Genomic DNA, 26,987 nt, shown 5'->3' with positions numbered 1-26,987 from the left:
TTGGCTGAACGTAAAGTAAGAGCCTAACTCCAAACTCCCAGTTGAGGCAATGCCACCAGTCAGGCAGTATCAACATAATCAACAATAACAACAAGCATGGTTGCTATTATCATTGAACACGGGGAGGTTGTTGTTACATTTAACAACGCGAGTATCTGTGTTTCAGCTTTAGTGGTATTCCATGCACCTTTCGTTACCTCTCGGATAAGGGAACGAATGCCAATGTGCTGAGTAGGATGCTTGAAATTGGCGACTTTGATGTGATGAGTAGTTGCTTCCACATCCCTAGAAAAGACGCACATCAAATCTACCATTCCATCGTCATTTCTAATGCCGCCTAATGCAGACGGCAAAAACAGCAAACATTTCTATGAGAAATTTACACTGAGTCGACACAATCGTCATCACCGTCAACTCACCAACGCCATCATCATCGCTATCGTATCGCCATTGCCATCGCAATCACCCAGCAGTAACACAGTCTAAATCGAACAACCAAACGTATGAAAAAAAAGAAACCAACTTTCATACGCAAGCACACAAAAGACAGTGTTGCCATAAGAACAGACACTGAACGGATGATGGACAAATATTTGTGGGAGAGGGTTTATACACTCTTTAGAAGTCTTCAGAAGTATGGGCAGACTGATCAATGATGGACAAATGTGTGTGGGAAAATCCCATTATGGATTCATATGGATCATTTGTCTTGTTTATGATCTTCAACTAACTTGCTGTTCCTGAATTAAAGTGGATCTGCACCCAGAAAAAAGGGGATCTAATGCCAACTGAACTTTATTTTAGTTCATGAAGATTAGTTGATTTTAGTTAAATTTTGCACAATATGAGTAAATGTTCCTTATTTGAATAATTTTTTGCTAACTTTAATGATATAGTGCACAATTTTACTACAAAATAAAATAGTTCATATTTTCCTAAAATGGCAGAAGTTTGCTTAAATTGAATTCATAAGTCTCTCAAATGAGTAAATTTTAATAAAATTTTACCTGTCTTGAACTTCGTACAGCGCTAAAGACATTTTTAACAATTTTTAAATCCAATTTTTTCTTTCAACATATGAAATTTTCTTAAACAACAGAAAAAAATTAATTATTTTTAAAAAAATTTCTTCAGCTTTATTTGCTCTTAAAGAAAATACTTTATAAGAAAGAAGAATTTCCTTCCGGAGGAAAGTATTTTTTCTTTGGGTGTATCTTTATCCGTTCAAAAGTTGCACGATTTTTTGGAAACACTGTGGACTTTTATCCAATTAAATGTTTATGCTTGCAAACTTTAATTAAATAATTTCCGAAATAATAACATGTTTGCTATAAACATGCTACGTGTTCCCCATCCAAAATTAAAAATCATATTGAAACATGTCATCCTTAAAGATGAGGGATCCTTAATCCCAAAATTTTGACAATCCCTTGAAATATTGACAAAAAGTATTAACTTATTTATAACATGTTGCATTTAGAAAACTATTTTAGTTAAAATTTTCTAAAATAAACCAACATTTTCTTCCACAGTGGGTTCACTTTTTTTGGGTGTGGTGGAAAATGCTCCTGCCTCATACCTTAACATACATGAAACATCTGCAATTTTTTCGAGTAAAGATTGTGAGTAGGTTCTCCATTTGCTTCCATTTTAGAGCTCAGGTTGTATTCACTTTTTATGCCGTTAACCGGTGATCAAGCTCTGGCTATTTGCAATTCGTTTGTGGGAAAATAGGTTTTATTGATTGAAACAATAATTTATGAAGGTAGGAATAACGAAATTTATGGGAAGACACAACCAACAGCAAAGGTCGCAGGAGTTCCATCTGCCTTAATTATATTGAGTAGGCCGAATTCAACAGATAGTAGCTGCAAGACGAGGTTGCGCATTAATTCGTTTGTGACAACCAATCTGCATTCTGTGTGTACTTTGTAATAAGCTTTCTGTATTGTGTGCAAAAACTTAAAATGGCAACACTGACACTACTACGAGGTAAACATCGACGGATTTGCTGTATATTTTCATTCGCATGACAGAGTAAAGTATACCAGCAACAACATTAAATGGAATTGAACAGAACGGTGTTGAGTGAGCGCGCGAGGAGGTGAACGAAGACGAAAATACGTAAAATAAATCCCCTTCATTCGATGAAAAAAAAAAACAACATATCAAAACACCCGAAGCCGCCCGCACTCGGTTTAGCTTCTTTTGCCAACCAAATGTACACACAAACACACACATCAACGTCTGTATGCATATACGAGCGGCTAACGACTACAGGCAATGGGACAGTGAACAAACAGACACTGTTGTTCAGAGATACGTGTATCGATACACTTAGAAAAATTAAGTATATAGCTATTATAAACCCAACGTATTTTATACCATAGATATTTAAGGATAAACTTTATCCAGTGAAAGAGTAAGAGTCTGTTTGAATGTAACATAAAAAAAACAATTAAGCTGTGTTATTTTGAGTTAAAACTTTTTGCGCCATTTTGAAAATAACTTCACCACATTATTCGTTAAAATTAAAGCTATTCGTGTGAGAATACTTCACAGTACAATCCACTCTAAATCTTCATACATTAATGTTAAATAAAATGTAAATCCCACGTTTTGCTCTAACCTTAAAATACAAACGGACACGTTCTGATTTCTAACTACAGCACCTCAAATGTAGTACAATAAAGGGCGATGACTCTATTATATTATTTCATAGCGAAAAGTTTAATAAACCAGATATGGCAAAAACCAGCATGAAAACGATGTCAAATACCATTGCTGTTAAGACACATTTTTATCGCTGCAAAACTGAAGCGCTAGATATCTCTATCAACATAATGTTATGAAGTCTGCGCCGATGTTACTCTCAAATGTGTTCCCGTAGAGTCGGACTATATCAATAGCATTTACGTGTTTGGTAAAAATTCGGAATTTTCAATTTTTATTGAAGTTTGGTATCTCAATAAAAGAGAGCAGGGATATATCACATTTTACTATGTAAGGATTTATTATTCAGTTATTACTTTTTTATTTTAAGGAAACAGGAACCTATGGACTGAAATCATTAAAAATGTCAATTTTCAGTTATATATAAATTAAATTAACCCTTATACTACGTTGGGGTCATTTGATGACCCATATCGTATTTTTCAACACCGCATATCTTACTGTTCGAATATAATTAACAATTTGTATCACTCAGTGTATTAATTGGTAACAAATGCTGAGTAGTAAGATGATGAAAATACGACCTAACACCCAGAGAAGTATAAGGGTTAATGTCTTGGTTGGTAGATTTTTCACTGTGTATTCATATGACTTGGCATTAACAGAAAACGAGGGTAGGGTAGGTTTTTGTGTTTTTCACCAAACAATGGCATGAACAAAAAGCAAACGTTCGAAAAAGAAAAAATGCCGTGCCAGCATTATCGCAACGCTCTATCACTGACATATTTCGTCTTTCGTTTAATGAAAAAAAAAAACTCGAATCAACCAAAAGAAAAGAGAACACAAACAAACGAACTCGTACCAATGACAAGCAGAGCAAAAACAAGTAATCTTATTAGATTGATTCACAACGACTTGGTGTGGTGTACTACTTGCTTAAACTCGAAGTAGAAAATTTTAATTTTAAATAAAAGGTTAATCGAACTTCAAAAAGTTGGATGTAAAAGGACAGCTTATGATAAATCGGAGATATAATGGACGAAAATATCGCGAAAGATTTTTGTTATTCTAGATGTCCCAAGAAATTTAATGCTATCGATGCCTACAAAGAAGGCTAAAATATGTAAGGGGTATAAGCCTGTCTTATATAAGAAATAAAAACGCATATAAGAATTTAAGTAAAAATGCCATACCTAACTACTTATTTATGAAAAATAATTGCTATAAAAACGCATTAAAAAAACAAAAAATTCAGAGTTTCTTATATGCGTAATATACTGTATAACTAAATTCGAATATGTTTCTCAAAGATCAAAGTTTTCGTGTATCACAAAAAAAATAATAATTATACAATTTTAGTTTTTTTTTGAAATGTTGATTGTATATATATTGATCTAACTAAATTCGAATATGATTCTCAAAGATCACAATTTTCGTGTATTACAAAAAAAATAGAAAAAAAAAATAATTATATATGTTTATTTTCTATGTTTTCCTTAAAAGCCTATTTACTTTAAAAGTTTTAAGCAACAATAACGCCAAACGCTTTAATTGTTTACGAATTTCCATCAATGCAACGTATAGGGTACCAATTTATATTAAACACAAAAGTTCATACTATATAAGAACTCGAGGTGAATTGGAACAGAGACGTATCAGGTATTTTAAAGGTATTTTACACATATACTGTGCATAGGATAAATTGAAACGGACAATTCCGAATGGGTTTTATTGCACACTAAAGTTACTACGCCCATGGCTGCTTTTGTATTATACGTTTCCATGGTTGTTTTGTGGATGAAATAGCTCTAGCGTCGTTACATCTTCTCTTCGTTAACGAACTCAGTATGTATGTAACATAGATATGAATGTTTGTGCTGTGTGTGTTCACTTTATATCTATCTTTACATTGTACGTTCTATATAGGGTGATATAGTAGACATTTAGAGTTGCCATTATTTGTGAAAAAAGAGAATGTGTTTAGTAAAAATAGAATAAAATTGCATTTCAATCGACTATGCTCGAAATATCGTTTTGTTTTTCGAGTTATGAAATTATCTTTCTCATACAAAAGCGAAATGACAAAGACATTCAAAATCCTACAAAGTTGACATAATTCTAAAAGTTATAGTTTAGTTATAAAAAAGTCCAAAAATTTTCGATAAAGAAATAGTTTTTCGCTTTTCCAAGAAAATGTTAGTTTTTCCTTTATTTAACTCTCCACTATTCTCTCGATTAGCATTGAACCATTTCAAACTACTAAGAATACCCAATTGATGATTTATGGAAACTTTTTTTTTAAATTGCCTTGGCAACAGTACTACTGAAATATATGGTGTATTTACGAACAGCAGGGGGAGTTTTGTCCATTCCCCTCATTACTTGGTGTGGTGTTATGTACTGCCCTTTCATTCGAACGTTTTTGCTGCTGTTAATCCTTGCAAAAATTACCAGAACAAGGGGGAGATGTAATATAGAATCGTAAAAAGTATAAACGAGCAAGAACAAAGGATACACCACATACACTAGCACACAAAATACCCCTGTAGACTCATACAATCGCATATATACATATATGCATGTACTTTTTGAAATTTCGCCAGTTTTCGTCCTTGCGAATTTGCAATTGTATAGCATCCGTTCGAACTGGCACTGATGTGTGCTCACCACTCGAAGGATGAAATGCGATTGAGGCAAATAATGGACTTTGACAGCCCTGTTTATTATTCTCGCAATGGGTAGTAGTTGGTGACTCCCTCTTGGTGCTTGTTTTTTTCAGCATGTGCATGTGTTCAGAGTTTTTGTGTGCTGATTTTTAAGACCATGCTTTTTTGGTTATTGCACCTCGCTCATTGCCATTCAAGAGTCTATGTTATATGAAGGATACGACGATGCTCAATTCAGGTCGTTGAGCTACCGACATGCATTACACATCGCCTTCATACAACAACAAACACTTATGTTTATGCATGCATGCAGTTGTCATCTACAAAGGTACTCCTTCAAAATCCTTGGATCGTAACACACACACATATATTCATGCAGATTTACTGTGAGAGGATGCTGCAGTTTCCTTCATGGTGTTCTATACAATTTATGTTGCAGTTGCATTTGGTATGAACCGAAAATTTAAGCAACCAACATGTTTCGAGTTGTTTTTCTTTAGTTGGCACATTCGATTCTGTTCAAGAAACAAGAGCGAATACTACATAATGAGGTTGTGGTCCTCGCAAATTCTACGAAATGAGATGATTCGCCTTTGGGCCAACAACAGTCCATTGGCGATAATCTGATCTCGACCGTAGATGCAGCAGTTGGGATTTACAATTAACTGTTACTCTCTGTAAAGGCCGCAATCTTGACAGTCATTACCTTTATGGTTATTGAGTAACAGGTATTTTCTCATGCTCATACCTTTCATCGTAGATAAAGAAGCTATACATGGCTGTGTGTATGTGTGCAGGTACCTGTCCATAAAGTATCTTTGTGTGAGCGCTTGCCTTGAGAGACAATTGTGCAGCAATCTATTCTTGGGAAAATGTTTCAACATTAAGATTAACAATTCATTCGTTTCCACCCATGCATCCCTGTTTCTGTTCTGTTAGTGGACAATGTTACTTTCTCAAATATACGCGGAATTGTAAAGCAAAAATTCTCCACTCGTGATTCATTGAACACTGAGTAAGTAACAAATATGCATGTGCTCACGTATGTCCGAATGTATGTACATCGGAGAACGCAAGTTCAAGCTCTTTATTTATGGGTATGTTCCCAACTCCATAGTGAATGAAACTGAAAGTCTTAACAAGCCATTCAGTTATAGCCATGTAATGATTAATTTCATGTTTGGTTGGATGTTTCTTTGTGTTTGTTTTTATTGACAGGCTAGAATTCCCCACGAAGAGAAAGACGCACATATAACTATGTGAACTGTCTACAGTTCTCTCAGCACTTAAGTAGTCAGCTGAGTGAGTGTGGCAATTAACCACGCAATATGAGTGAGTTTGTACACAAGTGTGTGTATAAGAATGTGCATTGCATACCATGCGGATGTAAACAAATTAGCAGCGGCCGGAGCATTCTCTAAGCGCCACTAAACAATAGACGACTGACTGTGTTGTCTTTGTATTGCTAAACCGACCTCTAACACATGGCTAGTAAACAATCCGAAAAAAAAAACACATTATCATTATTGTTAGCAGAGAGATTAGAAGCTTTGAAAAAATCTCTTCCTCGAAATTACTACAGCTTGGAATTTGCTCTTTGTGCTGGTATGTACGATTTTAGCACAAGATGTGACCAAGTGTTTGCAAAATTGACTTGTGAACTTAAACGAAATAGTTTTTCTTTTATTGAATGGAAGAGAGAGCTACTATATGGCATTAAGATATAGAATGAGCAATTTTGATTTTTTGCCATTTTACGAAAGACTATGAAGTTCTTTTTCGTTCGCCCAATGTAAACTCTTCGAAGACAAACATAAATGAAATGTTTATCTTAGTTCCATATATACATATAATAATAAGTTATTTAAAGTATGTTTGGCACGCAATAAAGTTTGAAATCCTTAGATCCAAGTACAATTTTATTTTAGTATAGGAACATTTCTTCAAAATTATAATATCGTGTGCTAAAATTGGAAAGCTGTGCGTTTTTTGTATACACTTTGTCGTTTGTTGTGTCCTTGGTCAATTGAGACTTCCAAACTTTCGCAAAATGTTAAGGATTTTATGGAATATAAAATACTTGAATATTTTTTACACCAATAAATTTTATTTTCTTTTCTCCGATGTTATATTTCAGGCAAATTAGATTATCATTTCTACTTAAAGGAATTTCATTGAGAACACACATTGGAAATATTGGTTGCTACGTATTCGGTTGCTTTTCGATATCAACAATTTGAGATGATAAGGTATTGTTAAAAATTCTCTAAGTAATGAAGTCTGATAGCTATCCTGATTTGTGGAAAATATACTGAGGTTATGTAAGTGGTAAAGCAGTTTCATATATAGGTACTCTTATTGTATTTGGAAACGCTATATTTATTTCCTCAAGATTTATAAAGTCCACTTATGGTAGTAAATAAATAAGAATAATTGTTTAAACCAAGTTCGATAAACATTTTAAAATGTTTTTATATAATATATAATAATAAGAAAAATATTCAAGCACAATTGTTAATAGGGATTGTTCTTTGATTAAATATGAATACATCAATGTCATAAGCCAATAGTATATTGGCATTATCAGCATTGGACCAATAAGAAAAGTACGAAGTGTTTCATAGTCGAAATAAGAAATTTTACTACATCCTTTTAACCCAAATAGCTAACCTTACTGTCAAATATACACATGTATGTATGCTAGTGTTTATATTTATGACATTTAAATCAAATTAATCCTGGTTAGGTACTTAGTGGTGATGCACCACTGACACACTAAGAGCAACAATTGACCGTCAAATTAAGAACAAAAGAGGTACAAGTACAACAACAAAACACGCATAATTATGTGCGAGTACTACTCGTAAATTGCATTTTCTCACTACAAAAACAACCACTTGTCAACACGGCCATTGTCGATGACAAAAAAAAGAAATGAAACGATAAAGCCAGGAAAGAAAAACAAAATACAACAACACTAAACCAAAGCGCCAGCAATAGCCATAAAAAATCAGCGAATCCCGACCTACGACCACATGCGGTGGCGCGTGCCAAACTAATGAAAACACTCCGCTACCAACAACAAAAAATCAAAATTATAAAATACAGAAATAAATGACAAATAAAAAACGATTAAATAAATAAAGACACTCGCTCGCTAACCAAGCAGCCAGCCGCCGCCAGGCAGGCAGACAGAGTGAACATATCAACAGCATAAAACCCAACCCCCACCCCCATCCCATTCAACCATCCATCCATCTATTCATTCACCCCATTCAACAATCAACATTGATTCATTCATACCCTAAAACGAATGAGTGCAAAGGCCGTTTGATATTTAGCAGAGGCTCACTCACAACACTACATGGATGAGAACGCATTAAAATGGGACGCATTGTAAAAAAACAACACAACAAGAAAATATAAAATCAAGCCGAAAAAGAAGAAACGCAAGAGGCAATTTAAAATTTACTCTAACTCTCTATGTCATACAGCAGCAGCAGAAGCACACAAGAATTTAGTATAAAACTCTCAATAAAATGAAAATGAATTGTAAACAACACCAACATCACCAACAACAACTACAGCATAAACCCTTTTTTCGGTTTTTGTTTTGCTTTGCATTTTCTAATCTACAACGCCAATACAAACTTTCATACAAATATATATGGAGGCTTTCCCCAAAAACGTACGTTTTTATTGTCTGTATGAACTTACGTACATGCCTTACTACAACGATACTCTTTAGATTGTTGTAAGTACGACGTAGATTTGTAGTATGTTAATACATATGGACTTGTATGGAGGCGCGCACATTTAAGAAACAAATAAAAATATTATAAAAAATCATGAATGTCGAGCTTTCCGTCGTTTTGATACATTGCGTATAGAGCAATAACAATAACAAGAACAGCAACAACGTCAAAACAACAGGAAAAGCCAGAGCAACATAAGAGCAAATGCTTTTAAAAGAAACCACTTGTGTCACCGGTAATAAAATTATAACAGCAATAACAGAGAGTATCAGAGAGCGAGAGGATAAAATTAAATCAATATAAAGGCAGCAAGGCGCGACCTCACCTAACCCCCTTTTTTATGAAAAGCAAGCACAACATAAACAAATCCTCATAAACACACACATACACATAAACACCCAAGTACCCATTATCCACTCGCTCTCACATTTAGGAAAAAAAGTCCCAATGAATGAAAGAGAAGACTCCTAAGTTTTGTTTATTTTGTTTTTATTAATATTACATTTTTTAATGCCATACCTATATAAGTATGTATGTGGAAACATCTACTATGTTTTGTAGTCATACTAAGAAGGAACAACGAAGCATGTGGGCACTTTGAATAGCGGTTTGAATTTTGCGGTCGTTTTGTTTACTACAAGCCAAAAAAAAAACAACAACAACAACCACCAGCCACAATACAGACGGACAGACATCGTCACATTAAATATCGTCATTACCAAACATCAAAATGTGTGCACAGTCAGACCATAGAGTAGAGAGACAGACGGAAGAAAAACATTTGCTCAATTCATTCATAATCGAAATTTTAATCGAGGTTCCACCACGAATGCCCAGGCAGGAAAAAATACCACCATAGTACTCTCAATATGCAATTGCTCGATATGCGAAAACAAGCGATGTAAGAGATCTTGATTTCTTTTATGTATGTTTGTATTTTTTTATAGATATTTATGTATGTCAGCTTTTATTCCTATACAAATGTGTGTTAATGTTTATGTGCCAGCGGTAGTACAATATTATATATTGTTTTGCTATACATATTATGGGGTCACTAATGATATTGTGTTGCTAATGCTTCGCTAGCAACATTGTGCTAAACATGTTGATCTGTGAGTATTGTTTGTTGGGTCATAATAATCAAAACAGTTAATTGAAATATTTTAATTGACAATGTCGATTACATTTGTTTTCAAATAGAAATCTTATTGTCCCTTTTCATGGTTAAAATCTCATAAAGTTGTAATTTATTACATATAACTATTTTCATCAAAATCTTGGATTGAACGAGCTTGTCCTAATTATAGAGATAATAGTACACACACAATATGGTAGAGTCCACCAATCTATGGGTCCTCCAACTATAATGCACCATAATCTATAATTTGTAAGTTTACGGTCCCAAAAATGAAAGGATAATATAACAATTTTTTACGTCACAATACAAAAAGTATTGATTCGAATATTTTTTTATATTTGCTCCAATCACGAAAATGATAATATCTATCACTAACAATAATTTTGTTATGTAAAATTAGATTACTTAACTGCAATAAAAATGTAAGTGATTCACCTAATTTTTAAAATTATATTTGAATTACATTAATCAAAATTTTAAGTATATATTTTCAAATTTAACCTTAATGGAGAATAAAAACAAAAAGATAGAAAAATATAGTGATGTTAATGAGGTGCGATGATCATTTGGTTTGATACCATTGGATACCTTTTTATTGCAAGAACAATATGCATGTTAGTGCTACCCAAGCCTTGTCAAAAAAGAGGCAGATTTAAGAAAATGAAACTTTCCAAAGGGACTTGAGATTGAAAGTCTTAATAAGCTTGTGGTACAATGTGGTATGAGTAATATATCATATATGTAAATTGGTACGGTTATCATTCGCACCCATGGTCCAAGTTGCCAAAAGTTATGTGAACCAATGGATTTTCCCAAATTAATGAGCTATACATTTAAAAGTATTGAATATATTTTATTTATATTGTATTTCCAAATAGAGAAAATTAAGGATGTATATTTTGGACAAGAGAATATTTAAGTAAAGTTATTGCAGCTTCAAGGACACTATAGTTTTTTTTTGGGAAATAGTTACACAAAAAATCATCCTTTCATATAAATTTTAGTGAAAATTATTTATTTTTTTGTTCAATTAATTTAATTGCTTTTTTCACTTTTCCAAACATAACTAAAATAAGTTTCAGCCTAAAAATGTATGAAATGAACGGCCCATAACTTACATTGAAATTTTCTATAATATACATTCTTTCCCGTTCTTATTTCACTCACTGTTAGAAAAATATGTTTTTCATATGTTCCGATATAAACAAGATGTGCTTCGGGCACAATTTTTATACACAATATATTTAAGTGCAAGCATGTAATGTTCCTAAACTAAAACTAAATGTTTGGGACACATATGTTAATATGTTAGAATATTATGTTTGGGGCATGAATATTTCATAAATATAATATGTGTGAATGTAAACATATATAAATTCACAAATTTCGAATAAACATATATAGGTTGTGATATTTTATTCAGAGAGCGACAGAGAGAGAGAGAGAGAGTATAGAGAAAGAAATAGAGATGGAAACCGGGAGGTTTGACGAAAGATATCAACATAACACAGCGAGAGAATCAAAAGAGAGCAATTTCTGTGAAACCGCTTGTATGTTGTTTCGGGAAACTGTTTTATGATAAGGCCAAAAATTTGATATGCTTTAGTCTAAATATTATTTAATTTGAATATTATAATGAGTATTCGGAGTAAAGAGAATAGACATTCGGAACCAAGAGAATATACGTTTGAAAAAATTAACAAAAAACAGCATGCGTTTTCGCCTTGACAGCAGCATTTTATGCATATGAGGACATGTGTTTTGTTTACAATTTTGGCATTATGGGCACAATCTTTTTCTTGGTTCGTTACAAGAAATCGGAACGTACGAGGAGTAAGTCAAAATATTCAGGCAAAGGAAATTAAAAAACGGTTGAAAATATACAAAAATTAGCAAAGGGATCTTCATAAAAATAACGAAAGGAGGAAATAGTGAAAAATTAAACAGTAAAATGTATAAAAACAAAGTTTAGTTCCTCTTTATTAATAAGTAGTCCAAGAGGAGTTGACGGACACCTTCAAATATAAAAGCGGGCATTAAGTTCGAGTTTTGCAGGTAAAACAATTGAAAAAATTTATTTTCTTTAAAATGAAAACAGGGTCATTTTAGAGCGATAATGCCAACTTAATACCGGCCTTAAAGGTAAAAATGAAATTAAGTGCAAAACACGATCAGTTTTAAATGCATTTAAAATGGTGTTAAATGCTAGTAAAAAACTGTTCACGCCTAAATAAATTAATGTGTACACTCAAAAAAAAGTTTACTTGGATCTAAAGATTTTGACCTTCCTTTAAGGATTTTGGTATTGATTCCGAGCCAAAGATGCGGCTTCTTTAAAATAAAGACATTTTTTAGGGACCTCCCTGGCTTTAAATCTAGGATCGATAAAATTAAAATTGGATACAGATCTCATTCATCGAATTTTTATTCTCTGTTTGCGATATATTAATAAAGGTATTCATGTACAAACAAATTCCAGTTTCAAAATCCAAATTATACCAAGTACTTCAAAGTAAACACTGTTTTCTTAATGCTAAAAAAACTTTAAACCAAAGATGCAAATCTTTGAAATAAGTCTTAGCCTTAGCCATTTGAAGCATTTTTATCTTAAATTTAAAAATTCAATATATCAGTTGAGTTAAAGACGATTTCTTTAAATTAAAAATGTTTTACTTTATTTTAAGGAACATTTGCCTTACTTCAAAGATCTACGACTTCAACAGAGTCACGCAAAATTTCAAGATTTGTGTCCTAAATTTAATGAAAAATTTTTTCGAAGCAAGGATTATAAACTTTCTTTTAATTAAAATGTCATTATTTTAAAGAATTTTGTCCTTAACATTGCGTAAATTTCGAGTCCTAAACTTTAAGTTGCATAATCTTCCATATTAGGTCAATATTTTTATCAGTGTATATTATAAAATTATTTATGTATGATTATACTCGACTCCACGTTCTTCTTTTGTTAGAGTTTTGAATTCCTTCCAAAATTTCAAACTTTTATACCCAAAAACAGTTTTTTGTTACAAAATTGTTATTTTTGCAATAAAAAAATAATATATTATCCAAAAGCTCAGTCCATTTGTCCTCGGTTCGATTCTTCGTCCATGCGAAAGGTAAAATTTAAAAAAATTATAAAATTGAATAATTTCTTCAACATTATTTGTATTACAGAAAAAGGTGCCAGTAACTAAAAAATTTCGTGGAAGTAAAAATTATGTGAGGGAATGAGCATAATATTCTTTGAGGAAAATTCTTCCAAGCATATAATAGTTTTGGGCTCAAAATGCTTCACATAAAACAAACATATTAATGTTTTGGCAGTATCCAATAATATATATACTTCCTGCAAAATATGTTTGAGAAGCGATTTTTTTTAGGGTGCAATGATCTTTGACGTTTTAAAAATTATTGTTTTTATGTTTTATGGTAAAAACAACTGTTTTGATTTTTTTTTTATTTTCGGAAAATGTATGTTAGTACAAATTGTTTCCGAAAAAAATATTTCCCACATAAAACAATTTTAATTCTTCAACTTTAAGTTTAGACTTCATGACATGCTGTTCGAAGTTCGATATAAAAGAGATTTCTTAAGATAAGTGCGGAAGTGAGGGTAGAAAACATTTCAGTGAAATTTTATTTATTTATTAAAAAATAATAAATTATGATATTAAATGAGGGAGGTACTAGCAACAAACGTTTTCGACCTACATTTCAGTGAAATGTTTTTCGTCTTTTTTTTTTTTTTCTAAGGAAATTTGTCTTTTATTGTAATTAAAAATTCGATTGCTTACGACAATATGTGGTACAAACAGTGTGTGCAATAGGTATCATTAATAAAAAAAAATATTTTACTACCGCACAATCTTTTTGGAAAGAGTATTTAACTAAAATTAAAAATTCTTACTTTAAATCTCTTATAGCGCCAACAACGCTGTTGAGCCATAACTAGCAAATATAGTTGATGAATTAGGAAGTCCCTAAAAGATCCTCGAATATGTCCTCATTAGCAATAAATTTAATGAGGTAAAGTTTCCATGGGAAATAAATAGATTCCGTGTATGAAATAATGGCCCCTAATGGTTTGTCTCAACCTGATTGCCAAGAGTTTCGCAAAAATATTTTCATTTTAATTATTCGGAAGCGTTTTATGCATTTGGTGTGCTTTCTTCTTGGTCACACAAAGCGTTGTGCTGACAGCCCAACCATTAAGATACACCAAATAGGCAGAAGTTATGGTGCTCTGTCTGCAGCGCATAGTCGTTTATGTAGGCACAGCTTTCCATATGAAACAGTCACATATGTTTTTTTTTCCTTTTGACAAAAAAAGTCTGCATTGCTATTTGTGTTTTCATTTTTTTTGGAGGTTGTTATTTTTTCGCGTTTTGTTTTGATCCCTGTTTCTTCTCATTAGTCTGGTAAGGGAGGGGGTCGACCGCGTGTTTGAGTGCATGTGTATGTGATGAGTGCATACCATTCCTATAGTCATTAATCTCCGAAAGTGTTTTAATAATAAAAGCGATAGGAATTTGATTTTTATATCCCCCATACAAAAGCTCATTTCAACTTTTATAAACACACACACTCATATCACATTGTGTAGGTCGTCGAATTCGAATTACTGTTGTAAAGAACAACAACTGTGGTGGAGGTGGTCATCTCAAACCTCAACCACCGCTGCCATCGCAGTCACCTCTACTACGACGACGACATACTACAACCATCATCGACTAATAAAAAGGCCAATTGTTAGTAGTAGGCGATTAATGGCTGGTTTCGAACCAATTTAGGTTGCCTCTAATATTTCCGTGAATATGTATGGCATTTATATGAACGTTTGTGAGTGTCCGTGTGTGCGTGAGCAAAAAAGAAAACCAATGCTAAATATTGAGAATCAAAACAAAATGTGGAAAATGTGCCGCTATTGTTGAGCAAAAATAATAAAAAAAAAGTACACACAAGACAATTATCATTCGGTGCTTACGTAGTGCTTAAGCCAAGGCGGGGGGTGGGGGGTGCAACCATTCGACCTCACTCACATGTTTATCTTCGAAGTACATGTGTTGTCAAACTCTTCTCAGACTTAACAATAACTACCCCCAACTTTAGCATGAGGTATATGCGTGCATATGTGGCTGCAAGAAGAATGGCAAGAATGCAATCACATTGTATCACTCGCCGAAGTCTTTGCATTGCAACGCGCAACGCATTCCTAATCAGTAAAACTATCACAGTCAATGGATTGGCTTAAAGAAATTCAAATTTGAGATGAGTAGTGGGAGGTACTTACTTGGTGACAAGTCAGCATTTTCACTTAGTTTCTCAATCTGTTGATTTTTATTTTCTTAGAATAACCCCGAAAATTTGATGAATTCCGATTCAGCCATTATGTTCAGATTTAGAATATTACAAATAAAATTTTCAAAAGTCTTTCGGGAAATTGCATCTTGTGAACAATCAGAAGTCTCTACTATTTGCGTTTTTTTTTTTAATTTTAAAGTTACCGCTAGAATAGCTTTTTGATTTCTTTTCTTTTTTGTCGTAAATTACGTAGAATTTTTTCTTTACGTTGGTGAATTCAATTTTAGTGGATTTGCGCTAAAGCGCTGTATTGCATGTTCTGTGCTCTTGAAGTGCAGAGTTCACACTGTCCATTTTTTTGTTGTTGACAAAACAAAAGCAACAACAACAAAAGTAGCACCATCAAAAGAATATCAACAGCAGCAGTAGCAGAAGTCATTGCAGCTGCAGCAATAATTTTTGCCACGACCAGAGCCAATAGTCGTCGTACGAATCCAAACGAATCCATTTTAGGAACAAACGGCCAGAGAACCGAAAGCTTTTAAGCATTTTCATATGTATCGTAGTGTGTAAGTATGATTGTAAGTAAATGAGTGTGTTGTTGAGATACATGAGTTTGTGTATGTGTGTGTGTGTACCTGTTCATATATCGGTATATACTTAAGCCAGGATTTTTTCATAGAGTTTTGTGAGTTTGTATAACTCGATGTCCATACACATACACGTAATGATACTAGGGCACTACAGTCGAACCCCTTACAGTACCAATTGCGATAATCGAAATGAATATGAACTGAACATTAAATGCTCAAAAGGCTAAAATTTCAAAGAAAATTAAAGCTAGAACTCACTGTACCTAGCATGATTTTAGAATGGACTTTACATACATATCCATCCATGCTATACTTTGGTACATATATATGCACTCACATATAATTGTCATTATAGGTATTAAATGAGCTACTTTTCCAGCAGATATATTCGACTCCAGTATGATACTTTAAACAAAGGTACCTAATTATTTTCTTCACTATTATTACATATTGAACATTTTGAAGAGTAAAAAAAGTAATTTAGTTGATATGAATGTGAATACTACACCATAATATGGACCCATGTGGACTATTTTTAAAAAATCCCATTTTTAAACTTTAAAACAATATCACAATTAAAATATAACCAAATAACAAATGCATTAAAAAACCTCCAGAATTCAAATCGGCATATTCCCCGAGAAATATGACAACGACATTTTTTATAGCCGATTTAACTTTATTTTAGTTCATGAAAATTAGTTGATTTTAGTACACTTTTGCCAAATGTGAGAAAATTTTTCTTATTTTAATTAAGGACGTGGACTAAAAATTAGAAAAAAAGTTTTATATAAATGAAGTACACAATTTTACTAACTATGAAAATAGTTTATATGGGTGGGTGAAGTTTGCTGAAACTTAGTTCATAAGTTTCTTAAATTACTAAATTTTACTTAAATTGTGTCTGTCTAAAACTTAACATATAACACAAAAGACATATTAACATTTGAAAATTATATTTTTTTCGAGCTTGAGATCAAGATCTAGATTTGAAAAATAAAGATCGAAAAAGCACAAAAATCATCACATACATATGAACAATTTTTTATTTATCATTTATTCCAAATATTTTCTTCAAAAATATGAAATTTTATTAAACAGCAGAAAAAAAATATTATTTTTAATAAATTTTCTTCAATTTGACAAAAATTATTATCTTATTTGCATTTTCTATATAAACCTTGTATTTTCACTTTTTTCTGAGTGTCGCTTTTATATAGGCATTTTTCAGCCCTATAGATAGGCTGTCCATTACATCTCTTTTAAAGAGAACATGTTCTGTTTTTGTGTTCGTATCTTTTTGTTCACTCTCTTTTTTTGGTGCCGTATTTTTATGTCCAACAGTGCTCTTTATGTACTCTATTTCAAAAAAATCCTAGATTGATGGAATTTTATTTATTTAGTAGGAATTCGCCACAATTGTTCGCCACTAAACAATTAGTGGGTTAAATCTGTTGACAAATTAAAGCCCGGAACACAATTGCGACGTTTCGACGTACCGCGTAAAAATTTGGCGACGTAAATACACCAATACGTTGTCGTCGTCAATTGTGGGCGAGTTAATAGGAACATGTGTGTTTTATTTTTGACAGCGTATTTTTGAATTTATTCTGTTTATTTTTTAAGAAAATGTGATTCTTTTTGTTTTTTATTGTTTTAATAGTTGTGTTCCTTTACGTACTACTAGTTACTACTTTTACTAGTTTTTACTAGAGACCGTTCCTCAACCCCAAAAAATAGTAAAAGTAGTAAACAATTTTAAGAGAACAATGTCAAAATGCATGTCTCTTTTAAAAGTTTTTTACTACAAGTTACTTGACAAATTTTTTCGAGTAAAGGTTGTAGATATGTCATGACAAAAATAATTATTTGTTTTCAAATTTTCGAAACTAAAGTAGTTCCAAATCACTTTTTTTGGAAATAATTCTGTAACTTTTTAATGGATTAAGATATCATCATAATATTTTCTTTGTGTCAAAGCTGAAATGTTTTTCTCTATATTTAGAGGTTTGTAGGTCCCTAGTGGATTCACGGGCTGGTCTATAGACGTTGGAAGTTGGACACCTGATCAAGACTATATATACTTTCAGAATTCGTTATTTGTATGTGTTACAAACGGAATGAAAAACCCCACCTTATAAGATACTGATAATATGCTCTATTACTCTACTTTATAGCCCAGAAGCCAGAGTTTTACTTTGATTAAAAATTTTGCAAAAGGAGTACTTTTTTTAACAATGTAAAAACCATAGCTTCTTTCTATCGTAATAAGGATTTCAAAGTTTCCTGCAAAAAATCTGCCATTTGTCAAAAAATTTCGATATAAAAGTATTTAATTTATCTACATGTTTTTAAAATATTTATTCAAATCACAATGCTTCTTTTGTTTTTTATTTGACATTTTTAGAATTTTTACTATATTTTCGTTCCTGTACATTTAACAAATATAGAAATCTGAGAGGATTTTCAATATTTCTCTCTTTTACTACTTTTTACTACGAGTAAAGTAAAGGAACACACCTATTATATATTCATTTCGTTGTTTCTATCATTAGAAACTATTATTTTAATTTTAACATCAATAAAATTATTAATTATTTAATAAAGAATTTTTTATTGTAAACTCTTTTTTAGTTAAAATGTTCTCTTTTTTTAAAGCGAAAGTTCTCTTTTGAAAATTATCCATGTGGAAGCCCTACTATAGACCCTGAAAGTCACGGCTTCTTTTAAAAACAAACATATTGTAGGAAGCATCTCATGACTTTTATATTACGGGATTAGAGAACAAAAACAAATATTAATCATCAAAAATCAATAAAGCGATTTCCTTTCAAATTATTCCCCATTAAAATCAATACACTTTTGCATGCTTTTGAACCGATTCTTCTTACGCCGATTGTCGGTTTTCGTGAAAATCCCATTTTTGGTTGACCGGTGTTTTCAAGGCCTCAACAGTCGGCTGTCGATTTTTTATTTTCATTGTAAAATGGCAAATATAAGCAAATTTTAATAAACTGCAATGAAAACACTTTTCGTTTTTTTTTTGAGTTTTTGTTGAGTTTTTGTAAAAATATAATTAGATTTTCTTTTCAGAATGTTTGAAAACCAGTTATGCCAGTTATTTGTTTCAAGAAAACAACGAGCACCGGTTTTGGAAAAAATCCGTTTTTTAACCGACTTGTACAAAACCCGGTTTTTGATCATTCTATGTACAATCCAAATTGATTTTTCTGCGTTTTTCTATTGATACTAATGCGACATGTCCAGTTTTTCGGAAGAACCAGGTCATTGTCTTCTTGGAAGTTTTTCGTGCTCGAGCAACTTTCGTTGGATTTGGCCCATCTTGAAACACCCATACAGTCGACTGCTGCGACTGAAACACCGCGATCGTATTTTTGGAGCATTTGGACCAATTGACGTGAAGCTTTTTCTGAGTGATTGACAAATTGTCTCACAATACGTCACATGACGATTTTGCAATATCAGTTGGCGCCCATCATCAATGGTTTCCGGAACAACAACTGATTTTGATCGACCTTCGTGAAATTCATCTTGAAGTGAACTACGACTTCGGTTGGATTCACCATACCATCTACAAACACTGGCACTTGGCGAAGCTTCATCGCCAAAAATTAAGTTCATCAATACACTGTTGTTGAGTTAATCCACGTCGACGTTTAGGTTAGGTATACTGACAGCCCCATATTTTCAGACTCACGTAGACTATTCAGTCCATTGTGATACCACAGTGGTGATCCACGTCGAAAGTTGTAAAGAAATAATAGCACGAAATTATTCAATATTTAATTTTTTGGGCGAGAGGAGTTATTTAAGAGCGATAGAGCTGTCAGTTGGCAGATTGCAACACCAGTGTTGCCCAATCCCGAAATATAAAAGGCAATCCTCGTAACTTGTCGGTCCAAACAAGTTCCCTCAAGGTAAAGAGGAGTTTGCAATAATTATTCCAAAGGGTCCATAGTTCTTATGAGAAGATAAAACACAATAGTGAAAATATCGTTTGGTAGCATAATAAATACCATAAGGATATTCCCAGAAGTAGGGAGCTCGAGGACACCACAATGCCAGTCCTCCCTGGTCGTTCGATATTTAAGCCTGTTAATGTTTGTAGCTAGGTATGGGTGTGTGTGTGTGTATGTTAACAAAAAGCAAGTGGGCAAGTGGAATGGATGTCTACTGGCAGTAAAAATCTACCTCTTGGTACATCATCATTGTCAAGCCAGAGCCACAAACAACTGCCAACGATAGAGATGAACAACGGAAAGCAAAGCGAAAATCGTTCGTTACGTACTTGAGTTTGCACATGCGCCGGACTCAAAAATTTGTTTGCAAACTTTCCCCCCCAGCTTCATTCAACTAACAAGCAACGTGTTTACTAACAAACAATGCCAACTCACAACTTGATAATCATCTTCGACAACATTATTATCGTCATCATCATCATCATGGACTATATCGTTGTTGCCGTTGTCATGACGATACGTCCGTCCATGAACGGTGGTGAAGTTTATTTCCCAAGCTGAATGGAATTCGAGTCAACCAACCGACCGACCAAGCAACCAATTTTGTGAAGCTACGAAACGAGCAAGCACACCACACTCTAGCTGAAGCACATATTCCATAGTCTGTGGTTGGTATACGGCGAACAGAGTCCGAAGTCGTTGAGACCTGTGCGCTATGTAGAGTGTGTGACTGCGACGAAATGAGTGCTGCGGCAACGAAAACAATCAACCGACCGAGCAACATAATGAAATCCGCCAGCCAGCCAGAGCCGTTCGTATTATCATTCCACCGTCCAAACGAAAGACATGAATAAATGGTCATTCGTCAGTTAGTTGCTGGTGGCGATGATGATGGTGAAATCGACTGACAGAGGCCAAATCACCCAACGAAACAACAGTAGTAGGGTCGCTTGTCATTCATTCAGCCATCCTCCGCCTGGTCCCTGCTCCCATGCCATAGCAAAGTCGTTGGCATTAATGTTGTGCTCTTGCCGTTGTACGATTTGCGTGGTAGCAGCCTACATTAAACCCACAGACATACACACACGCACAGCTTGTATGGCCCATACAAAAGCTTGACATACATGCATACTTACGGCTCTATGTAAGTATGAGTGAATGTACCACTATCCATGAATGTTTATAAACATCTAAATATAGCCATGTATGTGAGTGTGTGTGTTTTTGTTGAACGTTTTAATATTTTTTGGGTAATGGTGTGCGTTTCTTTGTCTCTGTATTCTGCGAAAAGCCAGTAATCATCCATATACACTCTACTGGATCTCTAAAATATTTCGTAAGATCCTTGCCACTATTCCTTGCGGTACGATGGTTGGTGGTGGTGGTGCGAAGTAAAGGTGGGCGATGATATGTCCTTGTGATAATTTTACTCTCTCTCTCTCTCGATATATCTATCCTCTTTACGGTCTTCTCGAATGCTGTATGGTTGCAATTTATTCATGTAGCGTGTTCTTGCTGTTGGCCATGACCGAACGACCAATTCCTATGGCTCCTAAGCTGGCTTTCCACTGGCATATTCGTTCATTTGCCATTCTCATTTTGTGCGCAAAACAGTTGCTTTTTTTTCTTTCTGTTTAATATCAAAGTTTTTGTGGAATGGAGGACAGATGCGTCATTCAGCATGGTTTTGAGTCAACTTTTTATTTTCCTGTGCAGCCCATTGCTGATAGTTATGACATTGCAAGTTGCCAGGATGCATAACCATCGCATGATGGTTGTGATGCTAGATTATAAACCAAAATACCTATGGCCTATAGATTCCTATTCGTATGGATTCCAACGGGGCCAAATGGGAAAATACCTCTTTTCGAAATCGGACAAGTACATCAGTTAATATAGCATATATAATCCAATGGGAATAGGGAGCATAGCCCATTTTGTAACGCCTTAGTTGCCATTTGTCAATCCTCGTTTAATCTACTTGTCGCAACTTATGACTAATTGACCATGTTTATAGCGTAGCTAACTGGACGATCTGTGGATAGAGGCTCCCTTCATTCTATATGACTCGTTATCACAGATATAAGGTTAATTTAGGTTAAAGTGGCAGCCCGATTTAGTTTCAGCCTTACTTAGACTATTCAGCCCATTGTGATATAAGGAGTGTTAGCGTACATCCTGAGAATAATACAAAATCTTTTGTATGCATTAGGTTTACCATAATTGCTTGGGTTTTGGTTAACATGCTCGCCTTGCCATGGGTTTTTCGTCGCCTTGGATACAATTTGTCACGGATTCAATACCAGATTCGACCGAATACCAATAAGTTTTTTGTCAGTGATTTATCTCCTCTCAATAGCATTTCAAAGTTTCTCTAAGCGATTTCATTACTTTTTAAAGCGTCCACAAAAAAAAAACAACAAAAACAGATTCATTTTAATTGTATTAAACATGGAATCGGGCAGTACTCATTAATAAGCATCACAAAAGACTGAATAGTCTAAGTGATCTTAAAATATTGCTCAGGTATTACACAGAATCTAATCTTAAGGTTTTTGCACGGCTACGTTCGGTCATTCGCCATACTCATTTTTTGGGTTTCTCATGCCGTATGTCCATAGTATTTGCCAGGGCAACCATATTACGTGAACTGCTCAGCCATATCGTTGAGAGATTGACATCATCGTAGGGATGCTTCGGGTAGAGTTAATGGAGATGTTTTGGGAGTTTTTGGCTTTAAGGACATCGCTACATGTTTATCGTTAAGCTCCCGGTTTATCGATTCCTTAAGTGTCGGCTACCAGACTACAACACCATATATCATTATTGGTCTAACCGCTATTATATACAGTTACTTTGGAATTTGTGCCTTTGGCTTCCTTCTTAAACAGGTAATCCGAATTCAGCTCAAAAATATTGAGGTACTTTGCTCAATTGCCAAAGAGACTTTGTACTAAAGATAAATTCTGGTAATGATGGACCTCGTTCCATCTTTCAATTTACTGCCAGGCAAAAATCCTTCGTCCAGTTCCCAAACATGTGCCAAGGTTCATAATGTAAGCTGCGAACGACTTTTTGACAATGTATACGTTACGGATTCGAAGAACTGTTGCACATTCGTTTGCATACCATCCTGTTTTTGGTCGTATTAGTTTATAGTATAGCACGCAGAGAAGGAATATGATCACCTCAAATATGTTACTTTTGTACTGCGAACATTTTTCTCGCCAAACATATGCATGCTTGCCGAAATAATATACATTCTCCATCTTCCTCTTATAGCACGCAGAGAAGGAATATGATCACCTCAAATATGTTACTTTTGTACTGCGAACATTTTTCTCGCAAACATATACATGCTTGCCGAAATAATATACATTCTCCATCGTCCCCGTGGAAAAGTAACACTATGCATGAGTTTATCATATTCATTCTCTCAAATCATAGACATTATTTTCGAGAAAAAAAGTGTATGCATTCACTTTTGCCACACGCAGACAAACATATTCCATGTTCACTGTCCAATAATAACATTTTGCTCTTGAAACATGTTTGTGGTGATCATATTTCTTCTCTGGGTCCACTCAGAACTCATCACCGCTTTTTCGAAAAGTCGACTGCTGTTTACTTCCAAGGTCATACGCGTAAATTCATGATTCATCACCTGGCACTATATCATAGACGTGTTTCGAAGCACCGCCATCGTATTTCTGGAGCAACGCGATCGTATTTTTTGAGTGATTGACAAATTGTGTACGATCCAAATCTTCAAATGTTCATGCAATATTGAATGTATGCTGGATGCACTAATGCCTAAGGTTGTCTCAATCTCACGATAGGTCACAGATTGCAACACTAGGGTTGCCCAATCCCGCCGAATAAAAGACAACTCTCATATAAGTACGGGGCCGCCGTAAATCCTCCGTTATAGAAATTTAATGAATAACAATGTCTTCGATACTGTCTAAAACTAAATGGGTTTGTGTGAATACGTCAGTACTAAAAACTAAACCCATCCGATAGTTTCATTGGTTGAAATTCTAAGGATGTATTACATTGGAATTTCGCCTACATCATAAGGATAAATGATAATTTTGATGTTTGTTGTAGAAGAAGCCAACAACACCTTTTCTAAAATACTTTTCTTATTTGTGAAAAGAATTTTGGGAATATTTAAACACTTATGCTGTTGGCATACTTTTGTAGAGACTCCAGTGCATTGGAATTGATTAATTATCTGGGAATGGGGCAGGTTTATTTTTGTTGGTTTACTTGGGCTGAACGACATCCTTCATGGTTATTAAAAGTAAGTTTGCACATCCTGACTGAATGGACTATAATATGTTTGAGTTTGCAAATTGATGTTCAATATATACATGACTATCATGTATGTATCTATGTGTGTGTGTGTGTGTGTGTGTGTGGTGGGAGAATGTGCATGTATATAATTATTTAAAACTACAAAAACGTATAGAGTAATGTGTAACTTCATTGTGTCACAATCGAGTGTGAAGATGATAAACTGAATTGAATGCTAATAAAGGTATGAAATAAAATGAGCTTTAAGGTATTGTAAATCATCTTAGGAGAGAGAGAGAGAGAGAGCAACATTATCTCATTAAGTAATATGAACTTATCCCATTTAATCATTTCCGATATAGTATAGTCGTAACTTGCATTCAACCAAGTTGACTCAGAATTGAATTTTGAGTCGCTCTAGCGATTTTCCTCTGCGTTCTCCTCGTTGTCTGTACAAACTTTAATTTTAAACTCTATATTTGGCATAGGATTTGGTTCGGTTTATGTGCTTGATATATTACTTTGCAATTTGCAAGCGAAAAGCATATGTCATGAATCGTTTTGATAACGTAGTTTATCCTACACACAAAAAAATTTTTTCTGATTCAATCACGAAATTAATTGATCCAATTAATTTTTTAATTGAAATGTCTTCAATCACGAAAATGATAGTATCACCCGTGTAAAAATTGGTGGATCTGACCAGATATTATCAGATCTACCGTCATATCTGATTAGATACGGTAGTATATCTAGTCAGATCTGGTCAGATCCGAAAAATGGTAATATCTGATCAGATCTAATTCTAAAGGAATTAGATCTGACCAGATCTCAAATTTGGCCCACATCTAATTATATCTAATTTGATATAATTAGATGTTAATATATCTAATTATATATAATTTGATCTACAAATTCAAAAACCTACCCGTTGCACATAATATTACCGTAAACAATAAAACAAACTGTATTATATTATGTACTATGACTTATATTAATAAAAGTATAACTGAGATCATCATACGTTTCACATATGACTAGGAACTTCAATAAAACAAAGAACTAAATTGTAAGAATTCAATAAAAAAAGAAAAAAAAAAAAACAAAAACAAAACATCAAAGTGTTCACTATTGGCGCCGTTTGATTTCCCCAAGACGCTGCGACATTGCTCTCTCAACGTCCTTCTTGGATTGTTGCTCCCAATTCCTCTCTTTTGCAACCCGGAACGAAAAATCTAAAGACGGAAAAAAGAATTTATTACTACATTTGAAATTTGTAAGTTTAGTATATATGTATATACTTACCAATAATTGCCTCCCTGGCTTTATAATTAAGAGCAACAACTGGCTCCAACTGACGTTCCAATCCTTGTGCCCTTGGAGGTTGTCCAGTCAGCGTGGCTTTTTTAAGAATGTCTATTTTGAAAACGCCTTCCAACAGCTTCCGCGCCACATGCGACGATTTGTGGGATGTCCCCAACGCCATATTATGGATGATGGCACGACAATAAATATTATTGCCTATGCATATCATCTATAAAGATAAAAAGATTAAACTCCTAGATATGTTGAAAAGAATATAATTTTATGACCTATGTTCATTTATTTTGGCAAGAAACAAGGTGGGTTTTGATCGAAAACCAACAATTACCTTTTCATGAAATTTGCTTCCTAGAAGCTGCTCATCATCATCATCATCACATGTTTGGGAAGATTCTTCTACTGCTGGCAAAGCCTGCGTTTCCTTTAAGGCAACGAGTTGCTCCTCTGTCTCTTTGATTTTTCTTCGTAGAAGAACCATTTCATCTTCCTGAACGAAAAACAATAAAGTTTATAAAAAATATAATACCGAAATACTAAACTTACCTCGTCGCTGGACGTACTTACACGTCTTTTAATATTTTTTTTTATTTGCGATTGCCCGCTGTTTCTTATTTTTTTATTTTTGTACATTCTTATTAAATTTTTTTCTTTATTTTCTTTAATAACGCCAACCAGCTACGCATGTGTGCTTATGTTTCTGTAAATGATTTTCAAAATGGCACTTAATCGACGCACAATGAAACGCCAACGTTTATGTGTACTGTTACAGCCGCAGAAACTGTCGCGCATTTAATGTGTGTATCTAAAGTGGTATTTATATATCAGAGTTGCAAATAATTGTACTATGTGGTACATTTTTTCGATTTTGGCCAAATATGACCCAAACGATGATCTAAAGCAACTACTGAAAAATTCTATTTTACTTAAAATGAAAAAGTATGAATGATAACGTGCAATTTTATTTATTATATTTATATATTAATTATTTATTGCGATTTTATTTATTATATATTATTTATTTTTATGTTATTATTTCTTAAATTAGCCGCAAATGAAAGTTAGTCCAAATTCAAATTCAAAAACGTTAACGTTTGAAAAATGCTAAAATTCAACACTTTTTCAAACATGTTTTTAAAAGAATTAGAGAACATTTCAACTTGAGAAATCCTCAACAGTAGAATTCAATATAATGGTCCTCAAATTAATATACATTTGTAATTAATAATAATAACAAAAAAATAAAAATAATTCTGGCTATG

The 26,987-nt window shown here is 33.6% G+C and overlaps 3 protein-coding genes across 3 annotated transcripts in view; 1 reads left to right on the top strand and 2 right to left on the bottom strand.

Moving 5' to 3' along the window:
• The window catches only part of LOC142219998 (metallo-beta-lactamase domain-containing protein 1), a 53,020-nt gene extending 44,971 nt beyond the window's left edge, over positions 1 to 8,049 (top strand). Inside the window, exon 2 of the mRNA XM_075288840.1 lies at positions 7,477 to 8,049. The gene's annotated coding sequence lies outside the window, so the exon portion shown is untranslated. The remainder of the gene's footprint in view (positions 1 to 7,476) is intronic.
• tara (SERTA domain-containing protein 2 taranis) overlaps positions 1 to 15,830 on the bottom strand; it is a 56,206-nt gene extending 40,376 nt beyond the window's left edge. Inside the window, exon 1 of the mRNA XM_075288835.1 lies at positions 15,523 to 15,830. Coding sequence (XP_075144950.1) covers positions 15,523 to 15,540 — 18 coding nt within the window. The 5' untranslated portion in view covers positions 15,541 to 15,830. The remainder of the gene's footprint in view (positions 1 to 15,522) is intronic.
• A 9,323-nt stretch (positions 15,831 to 25,153) lies between these two features.
• LOC142237066 (uncharacterized) lies at positions 25,154 to 26,475 on the bottom strand. Its single transcript, XM_075308420.1, has 4 exons — positions 26,272 to 26,475; positions 26,057 to 26,215; positions 25,711 to 25,939; positions 25,154 to 25,640 (listed from the first exon to the last, which is right to left on the bottom strand). Exons 1-4 carry the CDS (start codon positions 26,356 to 26,358, stop codon positions 25,534 to 25,536), a joined length of 582 nt encoding a protein of 193 aa, XP_075164535.1. The 5' UTR covers positions 26,359 to 26,475; the 3' UTR covers positions 25,154 to 25,533.
• Between the last annotated feature and the right edge of the window lie 512 nt (positions 26,476 to 26,987).

Source organism: Haematobia irritans, chromosome 1, assembly GCF_050003625.1.
Source record: "Haematobia irritans isolate KBUSLIRL chromosome 1, ASM5000362v1, whole genome shotgun sequence".
NCBI classification, from domain to species: Eukaryota; Metazoa; Arthropoda; class Insecta; order Diptera; family Muscidae; genus Haematobia; species Haematobia irritans.
Note: the sequence above shows the minus strand (reverse complement) of the source record. Positions and strands in the feature narration are given on the sequence as shown.